General features: G+C 33.3%; 2 protein-coding genes across 2 annotated transcripts; both read left to right on the top strand.

Moving 5' to 3' along the window:
* Nucleotides 1-4,267: 4,267 nt before the first annotated feature.
* On the top strand, nt 4,268-6,481 carry TRIADDRAFT_24172 (uncharacterized protein; the record flags this gene model as incomplete). The annotated part of the gene is made up of 4 exons (XM_002111936.1): nt 4,268-5,256; nt 5,622-5,950; nt 6,079-6,281; nt 6,389-6,481. The coding sequence occupies 4 exons, from the start codon at nt 4,268-4,270 to the stop codon at nt 6,479-6,481; spliced, it is 1,614 nt and encodes a 537-aa protein (XP_002111972.1).
* Nucleotides 6,482-8,090: 1,609 nt separating this feature from the next.
* TRIADDRAFT_55538 (uncharacterized protein) lies at nt 8,091-17,460 on the top strand (the record flags this gene model as incomplete). Its single annotated transcript, XM_002111935.1, has 27 exons — nt 8,091-8,268; nt 9,952-10,049; nt 10,138-10,240; nt 10,394-10,499; nt 10,623-10,701; nt 10,819-10,899; nt 11,022-11,093; nt 11,200-11,354; nt 11,475-11,580; nt 12,026-12,112; nt 12,219-12,288; nt 12,938-13,058; nt 13,189-13,294; nt 13,537-13,593; nt 13,705-13,836; nt 13,968-14,066; nt 14,227-14,484; nt 14,754-14,810; nt 14,947-15,087; nt 15,364-15,444; nt 15,570-15,686; nt 15,806-15,919; nt 16,014-16,050; nt 16,446-16,540; nt 16,794-16,896; nt 17,075-17,217; nt 17,380-17,460. 27 exons carry the CDS (start codon nt 8,091-8,093, stop codon nt 17,458-17,460), a joined length of 2,877 nt encoding a protein of 958 aa, XP_002111971.1.
* Nucleotides 17,461-19,159: the final 1,699 nt, after the last annotated feature.

Here is a 19,159-nt window from a genome sequence, read left to right as displayed (position 1 = left end):
CAGCGCTCACGTGTGCTATATACCGCACATGAATAGCAGTTAATAGTGTAGTAATAACAATAGCAATACCAATACCCCCTGGCTATATCCATCTACAGTACAATAATATACCAAATAGTACGTTGCAATGATGAAGCAAAAACGATACACGATTCTTATACTGTATTAGATGTATTCTTATGACATTTTACTCTGGCTACAGTTGGTATCAAAACATCCAGATACTCGGGGGAATGGAATGTGACTAGTATCCAAGTCTATACAGTATATATATATAAACACGAACGTAGCATAAACATACAAACGGGCATCGACTAACAACAAGAAGGCACTAGAATCTTCGCTAATAATCAATGTCATATACGTACTGTACACTGTACACTGTACAGTGCTGTACGAAGTCACTCGGTCTAAGAAACTCCATCTGGTTAACTTACAAAACACAGCAGGATCACTTTAAAGAACTCACAACAATACAAAGATAGAGAGAGATTTCAATTAAAACAAATTAAAAAAGCAAATTTATCCTTTGCAATAAAGATAAAGTAGAATTATTGTACTGTATTATTACCACCTTTGCTAAAAGAGAGATAATCACTGTCAACTGTAGAGGTACCGTCCAACCAGATCAATCAGGTACTTCTACGCACCAATATAGTACAATACTGTACAGTACATAGACGATACTAACTTCAGCTTAAGCGCACTGTTTCCAACTAATCACCAATCATTGAAACACAAAATTGTTGATGCATCTGCATTGTAGGTCAATACAAGTGCAGTAGCTGTCATGGAAGGAGAGTATCATTCGAATCGCCTTTGGTCTAGAATATTCAGGTTACGCAGTCAATACTAGGCAAGACAAGCAACTATTGTATAGTGTATTCAAGAGTGCCCCTGGGGTTCACATTGATATAGTACGTGTATACCGTTACGAAGATGCATGTTATTATAGTTGAGTTTTCTATCGAAAAACTTAGCCGTTAATGGAGCATCATCCCAGACAGACACTGTCGCATAACTCTCCAATTTGATTCCTGAATAGCGCATTGTGTGTAAGCTATGATACTGAAATGAAACACATCTTTATTCAATTACCAATAAAACAGTTCGATTGGTAACATGCAACAAGATTGCATCTATTTTTTTTTTATTATTACCAGTAATAGAATACAATATTCCGACATTAGAAGATTAATCTCCCTAACTGCTGCTAGGTGTAGTGCTACCATCGTCGCACGACTGTCACTATGATTTGATTGGTTAAACGAAAACTGAACAATCGATTTAACTTTGAACGAAGGGAAACTTTTCGCATCACTTGATTTAAGCAAGCCAAAACTTAATATTTACAATACTGATTACCGTCAAAGTTTATTTATTTGCACGGACTAATAACACCGATTTTACTATATAAGTACAAAGTACAAACTCGAATGAGTCCATCTACTATACGTACCTGCAGAGCTGTACGTATTTTGTGGATACTATATTGTACAAATGTACAGTACAACACAGGGTACAGAGTGATTTCTATGGCTAAGTAATGAATCAGCCGGTCATGTGCCGCTTTATTCCGTGCAGTTTATATGGATTTAAAATTCGGAGCGGCATACTGTAATCCATAAAACTTGGATCAACTCATCTTACCTGTACAGTGTACAGTATAGTGCATAAGTACTTGGAAAGTTATACTCACTTACCCCACCAGATAAATATTTAATAATGAAATATTCTCGTCTCAACACCCGTAACGAGCTATCTATCTTCAAAATCGTAAGCTATCGACTTGATATTCATACCCTAATAACACCGCACTTATTTCACTTGAACATTAACACGTAAATAGAATCTTATTACGTATGAGCTGTGTATCTATAGCGGCATCGATTGATTGACAAAAATATCAACGTTTGATAATGTAACTTGTACAATAGCGACCTCTGATTCATGATATAAATTACGTGACTTTGTGAAAAGGTTTGGAGAGATAGCAATATATACTATGGAACTTGTTACTATCCAGGAAATTGAATAAACACCTGAGAAGACATACACAATATTTACTACATCATTTTTACATACCTGCTGTAGGGCGTTAATGCTTGAAATCTTGGGATAGATGATTAGAGATTTGTAAAATCAACCGACGCAATTTGCATCACGTGCAGTGTTGCAGAAAATGAAGAAGTCTTTTAATTGGGGAGGAGATGTTGTATCGGCTTTAGGTTATCAGCGAGGGCGGCGAAACGATTCCGTCCAAAGAGTCAATAGTAAGTCAATTGGATAAGTTCAACTTATCCGCATGTGTCCTCTCAACCAGTCCTCCAATAAATATTGCAATCTAGAAGTCTCTCTGAGTTGATCGAGTCCATGTACACTTGTACTGTACGACGGTATCTGACTTTATACAGTACAGTGTACAGTAGAGTACACGGATACAATGATTTGGACCCATTTTCTCCACCATACAGTACAGTACAGCACAGTACTGTATACTGTACTGTAGTATAGTACTGTAGTCTGTACTGTGCACGTACAGTACTGTACACGGTGCATAGTGCTGTACAAAGTGACATGGACTTTTAACGCGGCAATTTTTCATTTCACCCGCGCAATAGTGTAACTCTGTATCTCAACTTGTGCAATAGGTACAGTATAGTACTTAGCCAGCCATTGGTTATTGCAATATATTCAATGACTGGATAGTTACTCTTTGTTTCTATTTTATTTATTTGACTCCATTATTTATACGTATTTATACGTTAGTCTTGACAAAAGAAAGAAAAAATACAGTACTGTATATAGAAAGATAATAATACCACCGGACCATATTAAAGCAAACGTCACAAAAGCTCTAGGCACAGTACTGTACTCTCTAGTGTATTGTACTGTACACGGCTACGCCTGTTTTGGGCCACCCTACACTACTATACTGTACAGTGTCCGTTGGTCTGTACAGTATACAGTACTGTACAGTCTACAGACCAATACTGTACAACAAAATTGCTTCTGCACTGTTGCAAATCTTTGCATACTGTACGTACAGACGGTACAGTATACCATATACAGTACAGTACAGTACGTATTCTTTTATGGGCTCACTAGCTGCAGCAATGGTACAGTGGGACTTTCAATGTATTTCATTTTAGCTCAAAAATAAATTACTGTCAATATTCTATTCAACAGTCAGTTCATTTTCACTTTTGAATCTAGCGGAGATTGGACGAAACTACGTCTGTGAATATTGGCTACTGTGTGATGATGAAGTTACTTTGAGACATAATTTTACAAGCCAACGATGTACAGTACATTGTACAGTACTGTACTGTACTATGTTACTGTGCAGTTCTGTACAGTACTGTACAGTACTGTACAGTACTGCAGTCTTCCATGCAATCCTATTGGCTATTGATGAAGGGTTAATGTTAAGCTTTTGAAGTTACTTTGAGACATCATTTTACAAGCCAACGATGTACTGTACAGTACTATGCTACTGTGCAGTTCTGTACTGTACTGCTGTCTTCCATGCAATCCTATTGGCTATTGTTGAAGGGTTCATGTTAAGCTTTTGTACGCAGACTCTGCTCTACTCTATTGATTTGCAATGTTCTCACAGTCAGTAAACTTCATCAAAGAGGGAAGAGTTCATTGAACAGCTGATACAGCACAGTAAGTCTACATGTAGTACGGCACTACTACTGTACACTGTACACTGTACAGTAGTAAGCTGTACAATCTGATGACTTTCGATGTCTCCCCTTCGTTCAAAAATCAAAGTTGTATTTCGTTCAAATTCCTGCATAGTATTTATATATGACATCTATACCCATAGAAAGATATCTCCCAAGATAGATTATCATGATAACATGAACGTACTATGTCAATAGATAGTAAAAAAATCGTTTTAATGGCGGACCATTATTTTTACTGTACTACAGTATACTGTAGTGTACAGTACAGTGCAGACAGTACAGTACTCCACTGCCTATCATGTGCGTACTGTACTGGACTGGACTGTCAATCAAAAACCCACTCAAAGATTAGAGACATCGAGGTTATATAAAGTGCGTACACAATCACGCACTCACTTAAGCCCTGACATTGATACATTTCAGATTAGTGGGTTAAAAAGAATTGATTCGCTTCTACTCTATGCTCCCCCCCATTCGATTCCTTGTGAGCATCGAGTTTACAGCTTTCATTCAGCTCTATCCAGTTTGAGTGGCGACTTGTAAGAACGACGAGTTCCAATACATCAAGTGATATGGCACACGCAAGCCTTAACGGATTTCTAGACTTGTATAGGCCGGCCACCGAAGAATGGCTTCGGACTCTCGTAACGCTAAAGGGCGAATTGTTAACCATCAGTTTAGAGAGCGATAAAGTATCCAAATTGATACCCCAACAAAAAACAAAAGATCAACCACCAAACCAACAAGAGCAAGATACAACTCAACCAACTAATTCAGGAGAGCAACAGAACGATGATTCCACCATCGCTCAATCGATCAATATCGATCAAGATAATGATACTACTGATAACACTACTATTGCCAATGACGCTGAATCAAGCCAACCACCCAACTCCATCTTGGATCAAGTACGCCAAGTAACAGTTGTTAAACAAGATATTGGAGGCCTTGGCATCAGTATTAAAGGTGGAATCGAAAATAAATTACCAATAACAATATCGAAAATTTTTAAAGGCTTGGCCGCTGAACAAACAAACAGTCTATATGTTGGTGATGCTATCTTATCAGTCAATGGCGTCGATCTAACCAATGCTACGCACGATCATGCTGTCAAAGCCTTAAAGTTATCTGGACGTGAAGTTGTGCTACAGGTAAAATATTTACAAGATCATGATATACGTTCTCGCCAACAGCTGCTGAGTTCATTGGTTTCTGAAGTGGAAACGTCGACAAATGGTGAAAATTCGAGCGGATTTCAAAATTGGCGAGAAGTCAAAACGATACCCTTAAAGTTATGCCACCTAACCCAGTTAATTTCACCATCAGTTCACAATAAAACCAATACAACATTTGAAATTCGAACCAGCGATGGCTGCCCTGCATGCATATTACGCTGTAAAGATCAAGATGAATTCGATCAATGGTTTGAGGCTATTAGCCATAACGCTGAACTTCAGATTAAAGTGGCAATTGATGAAGCCAATCAAGTGCTAGATGCAATTGGTAATAGCCGTGAAATAAAGCAAATGGGTTGGTTACATGAACAAATAACCACTGCAAGGTATTTTACTCTGTGATACAATACAATAGTTTCTGTTGTACAATTACAACGTAATAAGACCACTCAGCACTTGCACTTGTATTGACAAAATTCATTCATAAAACACTTCAAGTAAATTATCAAGGTCAAGATTGTCAAGTATAGTAAATGGTGTACAGTATGAAAGATAGAGCTCATTTGCAATTAGTACTCTTAGCTAATAATATTAGATAATACGCAAGTGAAATAGCCGATGTCTTTACAATTCATTGACCTTAAGCGAACTTAAATGAAGTTATGAATATTACCATAACTTATCACCTTTGTCAGTATGACTTTATTCACTAAAATATTCACATAGATCAAATTATCATAATATATTACAGTTCCGAAAACATTCGAGAAATCAAGAAATGGAAACCAGCTTTCGTTGCCCTCACTGCTAAAGATATCTTATTGTATAAAAGCATCCCATGGTCGAGAGATGAGTGGTCAACGCCAGTTGTTAGTCATCCTTTGCTTGCAACAAGATTAATTAGTTGCAGCAACAATACACGTAATAATGATTGGATATTTGCTACACGCACTGGCTCGCGAAATGGTGTAGAAACCCACGTTTTTCGTACGGAAACGAATCGTGCAATGAAATCATGGTCTCGTGCATTGGTACAGGGAGCCCATGCAGCGGCAGCACTAATTAAAGAAATTAGCTGCGGTTAGTAAAATTATTGCCTTCGATATTGCTATCTAGACCATAGCCTAGTTCATTCTGCAACTTGAACGCGCTAGACTAACCACATGCCAACTTGAAAAGCTAACACTTTGTATACTTATTAACAATAGCGGTAACGCATAAGAATGAAGATGCAAGACTAACACTTCATTGGGAAGATGGCTTTTGTTTAGCGGCTGCAAGATCATCTCCTGATGGTAGGCACCGAATCCCCCGAATCATTTGGCGGTACCCATACGAAAGACTTAGAATGTCCTCAGATGATGGACAGCGCTTTTTATACCTCGATTTTGGAGGTGACGATGGAGCACAAGTAAGTTTTTAGCAACAAATTTCAACGGGCAACGGATTAGCAATCTTAACCTTGTGCTCATACTTACGTAGATAACTGTTTTTGCAAATTGAATGTCACTTTATTAGGAATTGGATCTTCATGGCTGTCCTAAGCCGGTTGTGTTTATCTTACACACGTTTCTATCTGCAAAAACCACCAGGCTAGGATTGTATTGTTGATAGAACAATCATTACAATGTTTGTAATACTAGTTTGACATATTTGTATTAGAGTATTAATTAAAAGAGAGTAATTAACCAATCAAATTTTTAAGGACACTGCCTCTGTAAAATGGCTCAAGAAGTACTAATAACCTTAATCAGTATTTCATAGGATACTTGTGTTGGCTTTATCCCTTGTAAAACAAGCCGTAGCATACTATAGTTGTGCCCAAGCAACATAGCCGTATTAAATGGATTTTATCATATATACAGTATTAGGTAATCAATCATGTCTGTATAACTTTGGGGACATGCTCTATCATCTTAGCATTTTATGACGGAATTTATGTACTGAGAAAGTACTTTATCACGGTATTTCATTTATGTATATATATATATAAGTACACAGTATGAGTATAGCGCAAAGCTGTCGTGAACTACTTATTTAAGTATACACGTATATTTAAGATAGTCGAAAGAATGTTGATTCTTTCCAATCGATAACTCTCACAAAACCTTATTGTTCGTAATGTTGTAGCTATAACTGTGTCGATTAGTGGAGATATAGTAAACTTTTAATGTATGCTACAAGTTACACGATTATAACCATTTTTTAGGCTAAATACTTACAAATAAGTAAACGCTTGGCCTCCATTGTACCAGTTTATAATAGATACCTTCCAACTTATTTTATCGATTATAATATACATCGAATGTACGACTTATGACTAAGAATTTTGGTCACATCGTCTTTATTAAAATATCTATCCACGCTATTATCTTGTATGTGTCATTAATGTTGAACAAAAATTGACTGACATGCGCTAAAATAGCTAATACTTAGGTAGATTATATGCATTGATCACAACGTTGTCTGTAGGATAAAAGCTAGATTAGCATCATCAATTATATCAGTACACAAGCAATCAATCACTAGAAGAGAAGTTCTACTCAATATCAGGTTATAAGGTAGAATTACTGGATCAACTAGGGTAAAGAACATTTATATTTTATATTGCAATCTTAGTCGTGACAAGAATAAATGGCACGTAGCCCAAATGAAGAATTTAATGTTACTTCGCATTAAATTTATAGGATTAGCTTTAATATAATTCGTAGTAGTTATTGCCAAGTTTTACGGCTACTACCATGACACTACTTTACATTCGACTAAGCATTTAGGTTTGTTAGACATAGTTAAAAGTACTAGCTGATAAATAGGTGATTATCGAGTGCTATGCTGGTTGACGACATTATAACTTAGATGGCCATGAGCAGTCATTTAACTGATTATTAAGATAACTTCCAGTAAGTAGTATAAGTCAAATTGCCAAACCCGTTACTGGCATCATTATCCATCCATGACTAGCACCTAAAGTATATAAACCACGATTGCACTATATTCTGTTATATCAAATTATACAGTATAATAATAGAGTGCCACCGTAGGATATAAGCTAGTTAATTATTATTTAACTGGAGACTAATTGCAGTTGTCTGGAGTCTGTCTGCCTATCTGTATCTAGGATACCGGCGAAGCACTCGTAGTGCACTCGTAACTTCAATTACGCTTGCGCACTTAAAAATGACTAAAATTCTTGTTTTAAAAACAGAAACGGAAAAAAGTTATGGCGGCTAAAAGTAATCGTCAGTTGTTGCCAATAGTCTTAATCATTTCAATATTACCTTTAACTAGTGCGAATCTGTTTCCTTTAGTAAATAAAACGTGCACTAGTACTCAGTACTATGATATAGCAACTTTACAATGCAAAAACTGTGGTCTCAATCAAGAACGAAGTAGTGATGGTAAGTATGTCATATTACAACTGTATTGTTGTACGTTAGACTTATATTCTTATTTAATATATTATAGGCTTTTAACTAGTTCCCAGTTCACAGATTCTAGATTTAGTGGAATAAATATTTATATTATACTGGATCCTGGTTCACCTACGATAAATCCATAAATTTTATGATGATATATATATATGTATATATACATTGTACGGTATATGTGCAAGTTAGTACTGTATATATCTCATACGGGTTGTACGAGTGTTATACTAAAGCACAATAACATATCGTTATAATAATTAATGATAATTATAACGTTCAACATACCATATTATGCGATATTGCATTACCGTAAATAGGTATATCTTAGTAAAATGTTTCATTGACAGATAGGCACTCCTAGCATATTGCCAATAAAACTAGTATCATACAGCTTATCTATTTTGCTTAGGTAATGTCATTAATATGATTAGCCATAACAGATATGTGCATCTTGATGATTCGCTAATATTGAAGACTATGTTTTACAATTTCTTTTACAACTTTATATACGTATAGATCATATATTTAAAAAAATCAACTGTCAATAAAGCTTTTTGTAGACTCATAAAGTAGGGTATAGATCCAATTAGAAATCAGGCAGACTAAAAAATTTCAACAGCTGAAGTTAAAATATCAATAAATGATTTACTATTCTGTTGTAATGCCTGCTGTAATGTAGTTGATTCAGTAAGTTCTTCTTAATCGTGACCACTTTGTGCAATTTATTTTAATTTACAGTAAATAAGCACATGCAATATATGCTCAAAAATTATTAGATACGGTACTACGTATAGCATTGAAATAATTTCAAGGAAACACTTATAAGTAGTATCCTTAATCACGATCCACGTTAACTGTATAGATATTGTGTACAACTATTTTTTATACGTTAAATATGCCCATTTTCACTCAAACCGAATAATAATTGTATATTTCAGGCTCAGTTAATCTTCAGGTTCTGTGTAAATTACAGATATCTATAATATTACCCATAACTTTGGATTTAGTTGATGCAGCCCAGTACCGAGCTGCTCACTGTAATTGCATCAACCGCGCGAAATCCTCATATCTTTACAACATCAAAATCCGCTACGGATATTGTTTTAATAGCCTATTTACTCATCTTAAGTTATTACATCAGTTAACTCTACTGCTATACCGCTGTTAACAACACTAATAAATTCCATCCGTTCATTATATCTGACATCGAGCAAAATTTTGTTGAGAATAAAACCATCTTGACCGATTTAATCTGCAATGTAATAGTTTATCAATGTATTAGAAAGTTTTCTAACTTAATCTTCTTAAAAATTCATGATTTGCATTAGTGAAAAATTTCCTATATTCAATTAAAGCTAGCATTTAGCTTAAGAACAAATTATAAAAGGGCATTTATTTATTTTATCCGCAATCTATCAAATGCTCCACTTAACTGTTATGCTTTACCTTTTCTGGGTGCTACCACGATAAAGAAGCCTATAAATAACTGTCAATATTGCACTTTCTGATGTTATAATTTTATTTAAACTGTAAATATACTGCAAGTTACAGTAACTTCTAGACTATATTAATAATCTTCTATAAAAATTAGGGATAATCCATTTCAAAAAGTGATTTTTATCATATTAATGTAACGTTTACGTATTTATGTAGGTACCTATTGCATCTGTCTCAATGGTTACAGAATTTTAAGTGATAATGGAGGACCACCAACAAGCTCCCTGCAGTGTCAAAAATGCCCAACAAATACAGTACGAGTAGAACTATACTTACTATACTTACTGAAGTGCAATCCTGCGAATTATTTAATCAAGTTTCCGATGCGCTTTTCTTCCCTAGGCCTCTTCTACTGATCGTAGAGATTGTATTCGATGCAGCAGTAGTAACCCTTTTGATTCAGCAACTCAGGCCTGTCGAAGCTGCCCTGCTGGCGATATATCGAGTAACGATCTAAAATTTGATAGTTATACAGTAAATTGTTACCAGGATTATATGATAGAAACGATATTGTAGTATCCAATATCAAAATGCTTAATCCTTATCAGTATTTATTCCTTAATAATGTATTACTAATATCGTCTTTGATCTACATTAGACGTTAGATTTAGAAATATCAGCATTGGTAGTACTTTTAGCGTTGTTCCTGTCCTAGAATGTTCCACATGTGGTGATAGCTATCAACCTGATATCACACGGCAAAAGTAATATAAAACTTTTTCACATCAAAATACTGCCGTTAAAATTCATAGCTCATATTGCACAGGCTAAATTTAATTTCAACATTATTATATTAAATTAAAATTTCGGCGAATCCTATAATATAGTTGTGTCCGATGCGATGAGTACGTCCTTAATTTAACTTCAACATGTGTATGTTCTAACGCTCCTGGTACCTATATACAGGTAAGCTGCCTTTTATGAACATTTAAGCCACTACCAGTCAAAGGATAAGCACAGAAGATAGCAAGTTTTTCAGTAATGTCATTCTTCTAATTGGAACCCGAATTTTCTTTTTATAAGTACGGTGGTGTATGCTTTGATACAGGATCTAGTAACAACATTGTTGTGCCTTCTTCGTCATCAATGACTATTACGTACGAGGTTAGTCCATATTCAGCTTTCGTATAAGCTGGAATATTAATGACATTTACGATATCTTCAAATATCAATAAAATCTTAAACCACTTTACTTACAACAATTTTCTATCATTACTCACGATAAGGATTCACAAAGCACAAGTGTGGTATCCTATTACCTTAGTGAAAATTTATTAGCTGCGAAAACGTTATGCCAGGTAAACAGCACATGATCATGAAATTGGGGCTAAATATTATTTCATAATTACCAAGATCTACTTCAGCCGTAGGTAACATTTAATTCTAATAATTTTTATCCCATAGCAAAATTTTAACTACACCGCCTGCCAGCTCTTGGCTAACCTGTGTGTTGTCAACCACTATTTTCGATTTCCTGCAGATGGAGCTTGCGCTTCTTACTATACCTTAGGCAATAATCTCGTTACACAAAATAGAATTTCTAATGGAATTTTAGACTGGTAAGTTCTTTTTAGCGATAATTACCATAATATACCGCTAAGGATAAATTTTCAATAGTTCATAATGGTGATAATAAAAAACTGTTTCATTTCTTTCCCTTGCTGTCTTCCTCAATTTAGGCCAGCTGACTTGCCCTGGCTGTATTATTTCACGGCTACAACTGCTACACCAGTCCTAACTGCAACTTACATAACGACTAGTTATTCCATGAGACCGTCGGCCACGGTAAATAACCTTTAATTTGCAATAATTTCTTAAATTTCATAATCTCACTAGAAGGCATTCAACAATACCGTAACAGCCTACCAATTTCACTTTCTACAAACTTATTTATGCATTTTGTGTGAAAATGCAGCTATATGCAAATGATGATTACAATTTTATTATAATTATTAGCACTCTAGTATAATATTGTATATATATTAGCCGGTATCACTTTTCCTATATATAGATTCGTGTGGTGCTTCCATAATATTCAGCATTCTTATTCTATAATCGAATATGTAATTCAATATACAACGTTATCCCTTTATTCTTTTATTTCTATTTATGTGAAAAGCTAACTACGATTTGCAACAGAATTAGATTTTTATTCTATATGTAATTAGCGTATAAAAAATGGACACCTTAAACCTTTTCTCAGAGGCTAGCGTGATTTTTATCTCTATAGCTTCCTTCAAGATTACAATTTGCCTTTGGGAAATACTACTTAAATGGCACATTTTCTAACTTAGAGTTAACAGATATCCCTTTTCAGGTAGAACTTTCATTCCATTTGTTTTAGTTTTTACTTATCTATCTGGTAGCCAATTTAAGATTTTGACTGCTGTAAATATGAGATCGTCTATTTCTATTGCGTATAGCTATGCCCTGATTCACAAGGAAGAGCACAAGCAGCCTTTGACTTTGGAGTCACATATTCTATTACAGTAAGTTAATTTACGAAGACATGTTGTTTTAATAGATCACGTAATGTTAAAATCGGGATAAGATAACTATATTACTATTGTAAATTAAAATTTTGATTTGCTGATATTTTTTCACATATTATTACTACTACGAGAAAATTTTTATGATCACGTCAGAAAATTGTATATCGATAGAATTAGCATGATTGCTAAAATAACTTGACTTCTTCAGTGCTCTCTTTCCCGTTCGGTCCTACTGAATACACCGATGTACTTTTATGATCCATGTATCCTTTTTCTTCGGAATACTCAAAAAAGGAATACTACTATTACAGACAGATTACCGTTGTTTGCTGACTTTTCTATTGCTGAGAATTATATGCGTATTTCTCCAAGCTGGTTATAACATACTTTTAGGATTTTCTAATCTTATGGTAATAATATAAATTATTTTACTTAACCGAGTATTACTTTAAATGACGTAAACGCAAAGATTTGAGAGATGGAAATACTCTCTCTCCTATCCCTCTTATTTTGCAAAATTATGCGAATCGAGTAGTTGGTGGTAGCACTGAATTTCCCAACGCAGGTATCCTATTTCTTACAAATAATGTATAAACTCATTAAAATCTAAGTATCTTGCTGAAATTATTACAATTTCCTGTCATTACTAGGCACCGACGAAAGCGCCTGGGTACCAACGCGTCGGTTCTTTATTATCGACAACTATAGCAGTAAACCAACAAGTACCGATTCTCCTCGAGTTATACGCTATCCTAAGAGTATTAATTTAAGGTAATTTTATGTTATTAATTAATACCGAGAATAAAGGTATGTGTTAAAGAAAATAGGGGTAACGGAGATACATAATAATATCTACAACATATATACTAATGACCACTAATCAAAAATGGACTTGTGATAGGATAACATTGCAGGGTAGAGCTAGTGCTGGAAAGATCTATCCACCTCTACTAATAATTAATTATGCAGCCGTTAAAACTAGTGATTTGACGGCAACAACAATACAGGTTTGTATAACACTACTTTAATACTTATTTGATAGTATTTCTTTTCTGAATATATTTCAATTCATGTTTAAGTTATGGAAGTATTTAAATATTTTATCGATTGAAAAGACCTGTAACTTCAACATACAATTTTGTATACAAGATTTTATAATCGAAATAGGTGTCGACTAACAATTTCATATCTAATTTTTGCGCAAATGTAAAATTAACTTAATAAAACATATACGTATATACATTATTAGACATCGTTTACGGTTTCATATGTCACGCAAAATCCGGAATATCAAAATAATGTCAATGTAAGCATAAATTATTACCAATTAAAGTACTACAATTTTTTTCCTTACATATAAATGGTTGATTACATACATGAGAATTGTAAAGCCTACCGAAATTTTTCATTACCCTAGATTGCTTGCATAGTGACTGGGTGTCTTACAATAATATATTGCATAATCAAAATTATCGGCTGGAGACGGCGTTGTGGACGGTTTAGTGCTATCAATGTAGACGATGTTCCAGATGAATCCATCAACAGTCAGGTAAATAATGTTTAACATAGTAATTAGATTAGAGTATTATAAATTAGTGCTAATCGATCCAGGTTAAATTTAAAGCAACTTTTAACTCATGTAAATCACCCATTTACTAAATGGATTATCTGATTTGATAGACTATGGTAAAATTCTTCGCTCTATTTCTTGGCTATATGGCAAATTGTCTATTCATCATTTTATTTGGTACTAGCGTATATTATTTAATGTTTTTTAAGGTATGATCATAATTTATTTATGCTAACATCATAAATGATTTATTTAATGAAAGCGTAAAGTATGCCAATAAGTTGACTCTTCTCGAGAATTTGAGTCGCTCTGAAAGTTACGCGTTACAATAACTCGATCTTTCCTTTTATTTTATCATAATTATGATAGGGTCAAGAAGCAGCTTATTTAGTCTTACCATCTTCTACCGAGCGTGGCTATTTCTCCATCTTGTTTGCGATTGCATTTGCGTTTAAAGCCTTGGACTTATTACATATTATATGGACTCAAACAAGCATTGACATCTTTTTCATTGATTGGGAAAAACCTCGCGGAAGTGCAGGCGAAAATAGTGAAAGTAATCGTGCTAATGTGCCCATTAGTATCTGGAGGACATACTTCGTAGCTAACGAATGGAATGAAATACAGGTCAATATATATTTCCCACCTTGTAAAGATATTTGCATGTCAAGTACTGTATTATCCATTGAATCAATTTAATGGATCCCAATATCATAAATTTCTGTTAAAACAGGGTTAAATTGATGATTGTCACTGTTTAAAAATTCGTGCTAAAGTAAAACCAAACTAATCTAAACCAAGAAATTTTTACATCAGACTTTATGTACTGTATAATTTAGTTATGAACTTAGTAATCAACGATTAAATAATGTTTTTTATAAAATTAAATATTGTAGACGATGAGAAAAATCGAAAATACCTTTTTAATTTTTGCTGTCTTATTCTTTTTGGAGGTAACACATTAAGGCAACTCTGTTAACATGCTATCAACATCTTGCCTGATTTTCTATTTCATATACCAACACTTCTACCTGTTGGTATTAATTTTTATTGTCGGTTTATAACTAGTAGATTTTTAATATAATTTAGGTAGCAGGATTTAAAAATTTAGCTACCAACAATCCAGCAACCGGTGTAGTAACAACCGCTGATGAATATGTTGGCTCTCCTAGCCCGCTCTTACGCTTTGGGATTGCGTCGATTTGCTTCTTGGTGATTGCATTTGTCCAGGTAAAACAGAGCGATGATTTATCGAGCAATAAAAAGGTTATGACTCGATAAAATTACCGTATTAGTGCGTTACCAACAACAATGTAAAAAATATTAATTCGGCTAAAATCTAAATTAAGTAAAATAAACCCATAATCTAAGGTGTAGTGACGATGTTATGGTTCGACAGAATTATTCATTTATTACCAATTTTAAACGAGTAAAAATAAATTGTGCTACGAAGCTACAATCTACAGGAGACATAATTTCATACGTATCTCTTTTATTATCTTCCAGTGGGTGTTTTATACATTCATTTACGAACGCTTTATTGAGGATAAAATTGCCCAATTTGTTGATCTTTGCTCAATGAGTAACGTAAGTCCAAATATCATTCATTTATTAATTAAACTACACTACTACTACTTTAGCTTGACTATTGATATTAAAGCAGAACGGGATCCTATCAATATTACTAACTAAACTTTGATTAATTGTCGTAGGTGAGCATCTTCATCATGTCGCATATTCAATTTGGTTACTATATTCATGGTAAATCTGTTCATGGTCACGCAGATACTGATATGAAAGAAATGTTTGAACAATTAAAACGTGAAGAGGTATATTGCTATATGTATTTGAATATTTCCATCAATTTTTGATAGTTTCTACCGAAATGATATTGTCTGATAAAAACATGCTTTAAAACATGTTTACTTGTATATACTCTTCACTTTAGGATAATCTTTGCGGTCAGAGAGGATTACTGCCAAGTTCTGATGTTCAAACCTTTCAAATGGCGTTACCTAGACGATTAAGAATTCAATACGATAAAATTCTAAAACCCTTACAGGTTTGCTTGTCTTTATTGATAAGTACAGTCTTAACTATAATTAAAGATGTTAATTAATATGTTAATAAATCTGTACACGTACTTAAAATAATAGGAGGAAGCAGACAAATCTAAAACACAGAGAGGGAAAGGTAACCTGATAAATTGGAGTACTTTTCGAGCAAGAATAATCATTACTACTTTAGATGGGACTGCTTTCGTATATTTTATATAAAATAAGTAAATTAAATAATTATATCTGAAAAGAATAAACTCAAATTAAATAAGAAACTTGTAATCTCTTAAAGCACTGTATCAAACTTAATAGTTGATGTTACAATTTACAGCAGCAATCGTAGCACAGAGTGCAGTCTCCCATAGAATATCTAATACTATTATCTATAAGAAGATATTGTACAGGTTAAGATCATAGAGTTTCACGTCAGGATGTTGAATTAATTGCGTAGTAATAATGAGAAAGTCCTTGATGCTAAACAGTAACAAAATCTTTTATAAAAATAACTATAACCAATTATACTATTATTAGGTCCTGCAGATCCGCGCAGTAATACTTTGGACATTCAGGATAAAATTGAAGCATACAAGACAATAAATACATTTCTTTCAAATTTTGTTGAGCACGTAAGTATGGTTAATTATGTAATGAATAGCAAGTTGCATCGATTTGCCGCTATGCATATCTTATAGGCCTAGTTTCAAGTCAGGCTTGAGAGTTACAGTCTAGAAGAGTGGCGTTATAAGTTCATTTTGCAATTATAAGATTACAAACTGATTTGAAAATAAAATCACAATCATATTATTGTCTGTTGTTTGAATTTATAGGTAGTTATACGGTCAAACAAATTGATGAATTATTGTTAATCGTTTCTTTTAGTCCTTGCGGCACTTAGACTATGTTGTGAGAGATAAGCTGATGTTGGAAAGGTTGCTTGATATGGAGTTTAATTCTCCAATAGAAAAAGGTTGCTTCTATAGCGGTAAGTCAAAAATCATATTCTACGGCAGGTTGGCCATATCTAATTAGATCTACGAAGTCCTCCCAAGTTTAGAATTAGAAATCTATGTTATCAACATTTTTAGGCCTATAAATAGTCTATACTGTATATATATTCATAATGAAACTAATTCTACAATAAATGATATTATCAATTTTAGACGAATCTCATACATTTGATCGCGTACTCTTTTACGGAAACGAAATAAGTTTGCTGGTATTTGACATACTACTCTTTGGATTGATTGATTTCCATGCTACTAATTTTGTTCTTGCTGGAGCTATAACATACATTGTCGACATGGTAAATAGAACCAAATCTATAAATTAAGCATACTAATATACACCACCATCATGTAATGCTTGTAAATAAGGATATTGTGCCAATATAGGTCTTAAAAATTGCAAAAAAATTATTAAATAAGTTGATATTGGATGACTGTTTATAATGATTTTAATTGTATAGGTTATTGCGGCAATTCGAGACAATTGGGGCAGAACTAATCTAGCTACGAAGACTTTAGTTGATGAAAGATTCTTAATTTAGTCACATCAAGTTGTTAGGTCATAAGTATAAATTATTATGTTGCAGTAATTATGCTAAGGTAAGTCAAACTTTTATTCAAAACCATAAGCCCAGCCTAGCTATACTATAGCGACACGTTATCTAATTTTGATATTTATGACTTTTCTGAGCTATGTTCGCCTTGCTGTGTAGATACTGTATAAAACATTCTTATAAATTAATACAAATTGATTATTTGGAAAATTAAAAGGCTTTCAGGGTTCGAAGTAAATTCTTGCAACGATCTAGGATAGTATCGTAGTTAACTATGATTTAATTTTTAATACCTATCGATTTCAAGTTACTATCTGCTGCTTATTTATGTTCTTGATTATTAATTTGTTTGCGTCAAATCATATTAATATTGGAAATTTTTACTTGTATAGCAATATGCGATTGTAACAATAATCTAACTTTAGAATGCAATTTCCGGTATATTTTAGTACTCTAATAAAGAATACTGTTTGTATATTGGTGTTACGTGATTCAATGTAATCAACAAAAAATAGATCAGCAATGCTTTGCAATGTTAAAAATATAAATTAAAACCACTCCAAAATCATAAAAATTTGTTCATCAAAATTTTGTCTGGAAAATAATATTACTTCAATTGTATCTGTAAATAGTAGTAGATGGGAACGAACTTGCTAGATAAATAATAATAAGTAGTTACAGAAATATTCATTAACTGCACTTAAATTCTAAAGTTTTTTCTGCCTTGTTAATTTGTACGAAATATATTAATCTTTTCCGGAGTAATCGAAGCAAAACAGTCATAGGAGGTTCTTTAGTAGTTTGTAGTTCAACCAGCTTTTTATTACAATACTTTATATTTTACAAATTACTAGAAGTATTACAAATTTATAGTAGCAATCTGATCATATGGTGTATCTTTACTTACAATAAACCATACATGTCAGAGGTATAAGCAATTTTAGTAAGTAAAAGAGTGCATACTATGAGCAGCTTCCTAAAGCTGTTACTGTTTATAATTTAGTTCATATATAGTTAAAAGGAAAGTTTAGCTTCACAACTCCATTTAAATAGCATAATTGATATCGTATTATTTTCACTATGTTTAAAAAGATATTATCGTTTAATTACTGCGCATCAACTTCAAAGGCGTACTAATAACTAAATACTACAGTTTTGTTCCAGGCTTTGTTGATTTCAACAACAATTAATATAGGCAATATCTTAAAGAGCTTTCCCTACATTTTAGTAGATAAATGTTATATTAACTGCATAATTGAGGCTAGTAACCTTGGAAATAAGTCACAGCAATACATTTACATAAAAAGTCTACCAGCATTGCTCAACGGTTTCATAATGTAAGCGTTTCCAAATTATTTTTACGAATGCCTTATTAGTCAGCCATACCTATAACTTTAAAGTAATCTTTCAGATCAGCTTTTCTAACCATCTACAGGAAAGCTATTAGTTTGAAGTAAGGTACTGATGTAGACATTCCTTGTAATATGGTAATCATATTACATATAAGATAAGCTTAATATAAAACTTTCCAAGAAACTCATTCATGAAAGTGAATAATAAATTACTTTATTGAATTAAAGAGATACAAGTAGCGATTAAAATCAAGCACACTTAACATATAGTAAAGGGTGAAGGAATAACTTTCCTTTGTAAACAAATATAACGGATAAAAAAATGTTTTCAATAA

The sequence above is a fragment of the Trichoplax adhaerens genome, genomic scaffold (genome assembly GCF_000150275.1).
Source record: "Trichoplax adhaerens TRIADscaffold_4 genomic scaffold, whole genome shotgun sequence".
Taxonomy (NCBI): domain Eukaryota; kingdom Metazoa; phylum Placozoa; class Uniplacotomia; order Trichoplacea; family Trichoplacidae; genus Trichoplax; species Trichoplax adhaerens.
This window is presented reverse-complemented; position numbering and strand designations above follow the sequence as displayed.